The 4,800-nt window shown below is 39.1% G+C and overlaps 1 protein-coding gene across 1 annotated transcript; it reads left to right on the top strand.

The window, feature by feature from the left end:
- On the top strand, window positions 1–3,372 carry LOC106322690 (protein argonaute 7). The gene is made up of 3 exons (XM_013760793.1): window positions 1–301; window positions 633–1,866; window positions 1,939–3,372. Exons 1-3 carry the CDS (start codon window positions 1–3, stop codon window positions 3,332–3,334), a joined length of 2,931 nt encoding a protein of 976 aa, XP_013616247.1. The 3' UTR covers window positions 3,335–3,372.
- Window positions 3,373–4,800: the final 1,428 nt, after the last annotated feature.

The following is a 4,800-nucleotide window of genomic DNA, read 5'->3' as shown; positions in this document are numbered from 1 at the left end:
ATGGAAGAAAAAGCTCAGAGTCATCATACTACCAGACACACCCTTAATTCCAAATCAAGAACACCTCTTCTCCGCAAGCCTCCTCCCCTTTACCATGTTCACACCAATCCTCCTCCTTTCCCTTCTTCTCCCCAACAAAATCTAAGCCTCGTCCCGTCCAATCTCCACTCTAGCTACTACTACTATTACTACTGCTTTTACTCTCAGTTTCACAACACTCTTCCTTCTCTTCCTTTACTTCCTCTACCTACTGACCAAAGATTCTTCCACCCGATGACCAAAGCTCTCCCTCTTACCCCAGGTGAGGAACCATTGTTTTCTTTTCTTGCATGTTTTTGTTCTTTTGCAGAATTCTAAAGGTTTTCTCAGAACTCTTTGTCCGAATATTTGTTTATTTATTGGACGAGGTTTTCAAGGCTATCTCTTTCCACCTTTTGTTGTTCTTGGTGACTTGGTGTGATTTCCCACACTGCTATGTATATGGTCCTTCTCTGTACTACAATACTATCACCTTTTCTTTAATGTGTTAATGTCTGAAACTTTTGCCTAGAAAGAAACTCTATGTCTGCTTAAATACTCTTTATTGGTTGGTAGTGATTTAGTTGCATCTTTTGTGTTTTAATCAAAAACAGTTGTGGAGAGAAAGCATCAGCAACAGCCGAAGACGCAAGTTTCAGAACATAGAAACATCAAAGTTGGGTCCACAGGAACAGCAACAGAAGCAGCATTAGTGGTTGCTAAAAGACCTGACTCTGGTGGTCATGAAGGCTCTGTTATATATCTCCTAGCCAACCATTTTCTTGTCAAGTTTGATCCTTCACAGAAGATTTACCATTACAACGTTGACATCTCTCCAAACCCTTCAAAAGAAATTGCTCGGATGATCAAACAGAAACTCCTGGAGACTGAACCGAGAAGCTTCTCTGGTGCTGTCCCTGCTTTTGATGGTAGGAAGAACATTTACAGCCCTGTGGAGTTTCAAGAAGATAGGCTTGAGTTCTTTGTTAACCTCCCTATCCCATCATGCAACACTTTGATGAAGTGTTGTGACTTGCGCGAGAAGCTACCTCAGAAGAAGGTTGATAAACTTTTTAGGGTTAACATGAGGCTTGTGTCCAAGTTTGATGGGAAGGAACAGAGGAAGGAAGGTGAAAACTGGGCTCCTCTGCCTCAAGAATACATTCATGCTCTTGATGTGATCTTGAGGGAGAATCCAATGGAGAAGTGTACTTCCATTGGAAGATCTTTTTATTCGACTTCTATGGGTGGATCCAAGGAGATTGGAGGTGGAGCTGTTGGACTCAGAGGGTTTTTCCAGAGCCTTAGACAGACTCAACAAGGTTTAGCACTTAACATGGATCTCTCAATAGCAGCATTCCATGAAAGCATTGGTGTAATAGCTTACTTGCAGAAGAAGCTAGGTCTTCTCAAGGATCTTTCTAGGAACAAAGGCAGAGAACTTAGCTTGGAGGAAAGGAGAGAAGTTGAGAAAGAAATTAAGAACATAAGAGTATTTGTTTGCCACAGAGAAACTGTTCAAAGATACCGAGTATACGGGTTAACAGATGAGATCACTGAGAGATTATGGTTTCCTGATAGAGATGGGAAGCAAATAAGGCTTGTGAGTTACTTCAAAGATCATTATGGCTATGAGATTCAGTTCAAGAACTTGCCATGTCTTCAGATTAGTAGAACAAGACCTTGTTTCCTTCCTATGGAACTATGTATGATCTGTGAAGGCCAAAAGTTTCTTGGAAAGCTTTCAGATGATCAGGCTGCAAAAATTATGAAAATGGGCTGCCAGAAACCTAATGAAAGGAAAGCTATTATTGACAATGTTATGGCAGGACCGGTCGGTCCATCGAGGTAACTTTCTAGTGATTAGTTGTGTCCTAAACATCATTAAGGTTTTAATCTTTTGCTTCTTTGGTTTAACAGTGGAACTCAAACGAGAGAGTTCAACTTGGAGGTCTCTAGAGAAATGACATTGCTGAAAGGAAGAATACTTCAGCCCCCAAAGCTTAAACATGACAGGTCAAGGAACCTACTAGAGAGCCGAGCTTTTAAAGGGACTCGAGTCGAGATATGGGCTTTGATGAGTATTGGAGGCAGCCCTGACCAGAAATCTACCATTCCCAAGTTCATAAACGAGCTCACTCAAAAGTGTGAGCATTTAGGAGTCTTCCTAAGCAAGTACACTTTAAGCAGCACCTTCTTTGAGCCATCACACATACTCAACAACACTACTCTTCTTGAGTCTAAACTGAAGGATATTCAAAGAGCTGCATCAAACAATCTCCAGCTGATTATCTGTGTAATGGAGAGAAAACATAAAGGGTATGGAGATCTAAAGAGGATAGCAGAGACAAGAATTGGTGTTGTGACACAATGCTGCTTATACACTAACATCACTAAGCTCAGTTCTCAGTTTGTTTCAAACTTGGCTCTCAAGATAAACGCCAAGATTGGTGGGGCAATGACAGAGCTCTACAACTCAATACCTTCTCACATTCCAAGATTGATTAGAGTCGATGAGCCGGTGATCTTCATGGGAGCTGACGTAACGCATCCTCATCCGTTTGATGATTGCAGCCCTTCTGTAGCGGCTGTGGTCGAGAGCATAAACTGGCCAGAAGCTAACAGATACGTCTCTAGAATGCGGTCTCAGACTCATAGGCAAGAAATCATTCAAGATCTTGACTTGATGGTCAAGGAACTTCTTGATGATTTCTACAAAGCCCTAAACAAGCTTCCGAACCGGATCATATTTTTCAGAGACGGTGTGAGTGAGACACAGTTCAAGAAAGTCCTCCAAGAAGAGCTTCAATCCATCAAAGCCGCTTGTTCTAAGTTCCAAGGTTACTATCCGACCATCACTTTCTCCGTGGTCCAGAAAAGACATCACACGAGGCTGTTTCGGTGCGGTCCTGACCATGATCAGAACATCCCTCCTGGAACGGTGGTTGATACGGTGGTAACTCATCCGAAAGAGTTTGATTTCTATCTTTGTAGCCACGTGGGAGTAAAGGGCACGAGCAGGCCAACTCATTATCACATCTTGTGGGATGAGAGCGAGTTTACTTCAGATGAGTTGCAGAGACTTGTGTATAACTTGTGTTACAATTTCGTGAGATGCAAGAAACCTGTTTCCATTGTGCCACCGGCATATTACGCTCACCTTGCAGCATACAGAGGAAGACTATACATCGAGAGATCGTCTGAAGCTAATGGAGGATCCATGAATCCATCTTGTGTCTCTCGAGTGGGTCCCCCCAAGACGATTCCATTACCTAAACTAAGTGATAATGTTAAGAATCTCATGTTTTACTGTTGACTATTAAGAAAGTGTTCTTAATTTGAGTTCCACTTCAATTTATCACATGTTATTATTACCAAAACCCACCAGCCACCACCAATTATTGAACTTGAAAAAGACCAATCAGTAAGTTCTCCTTTATTTACATAACTCTTCCTAAAATGAAAAAAAAAAGTTCTTTTTGTTGTTTTGTTTTCTTTTGTTTGGATGCTTGAAGTTGATCATTTCACTTTTTACCATCAGAACCACAAAACCTTATGAATGTCAGTATTTGTTTTTTTTTGGAACATACCAATAATATAGAGAGGGGATCAGGGCATCCGCAATGGAAATCCTTAAGTTGAAATCTTTAGGAAAAAAATAATTAAATAATCAGTTGACTCTACCAAAAGCTAAGGATTCAATCTTTAAAATTCTTAAATAAAGACTATTTCTTAGTGAATCCTTGCACTATTTACGGGTCCCCACGACTACGTGGCGGCCCGTGAATGGTCATCTTTTTTTTTTTTTTTTTAAATTTAAAATATCCAGGATTAATCCGAAATGTCCTTTGTCGCTAAAGACTCCGATGAGTCTCACCGTTGCGCATGCTCTCATATCATCAAGCTCAAAACTCCAACTAAAGTAATTCAATCACATTCAATATCACATCAAGACCAAAACTTCAACCAAACACTCAAAAACTAAAGAGTAGTAATTTGTAGGGACTCCAAATGTTTTGCTTTTTTTATCATTTATGTTCAAATTGTCAATGATTTAAGAGAAACAACTATATTTGGGATAAAAATAGAAAAGACTAAAAATTAAAGGGATCCAAAATTAAATGCCTGAAATAAATAAAGCTTTGGGAGTTTGGAAAGGTGAAAGTCCCAAAACAACAGAAAGGACAAAAGTGAGAAAGTAGAAAAATGAATAGTTTGAAAGTTGGGAGAAAGTGAAGTTAATGAATGAGCAGAGAGGTGTAGCAAAAGAAGCCATAGCAAAAATTATTATTGCAATCTTCCAAACAGCGACGACGCAGAGGAATAAAGAGAGAATAAACTATGATTTTATATAGAGAGGAGGGGAGAACAAAAAGAGGAGTCTGTGTCTGTGAGTTGTCACAAAATATGAAAAGAGGAATGAAATAAAGAATATAAAAATGGTGAACTTGCAAAATAGCCCAGTTTGGGAAGATGATGAAGTGCATGTTACTGATTTTGACATAATTAGACAACTAACAATTGTATTTTTTTTTATTCGGTTTTAATCATTTCTAGTACAAGTAGCAGATAAAAAGGAAGAATGTGAGATGACGTAGATAAAAAAAATATGGATAGTATTATAGTAAATAATATATGGTCAGGAGTGGAGAAAAAAAGGACATCTCCGTTACATATTTATTGACCACATATGTATATACTGAATGTTATATTCCATATCACACGAAGTAGTATAGGAGGACTAAAACCACATCCATAATCCTTAAATACTAAACACTATCC

The sequence above is a fragment of the Brassica oleracea genome, chromosome C2 (genome assembly GCF_000695525.1).
Source record: "Brassica oleracea var. oleracea cultivar TO1000 chromosome C2, BOL, whole genome shotgun sequence".
NCBI lineage: Eukaryota > Viridiplantae > Streptophyta > Magnoliopsida > Brassicales > Brassicaceae > Brassica > Brassica oleracea.
This window is presented reverse-complemented; position numbering and strand designations above follow the sequence as displayed.

Excerpts from the sequence above, each read along its gene's own strand:
- LOC106322690 (XM_013760793.1), top strand. The coding sequence starts at position 1 with ATGGAAGAAAAAGCTCAGAGTCATCATACTACCAGACACACCCTTAAT. Across the intron at positions 302-632 it reads AGCTCTCCCTCTTACCCCAG|TTGTGGAGAGAAAGCATCAG; the intron begins GTGAGGAACCAT and ends AATCAAAAACAG. Across the intron at positions 1,867-1,938 it reads GGACCGGTCGGTCCATCGAG|TGGAACTCAAACGAGAGAGT; the intron begins GTAACTTTCTAG and ends TTGGTTTAACAG.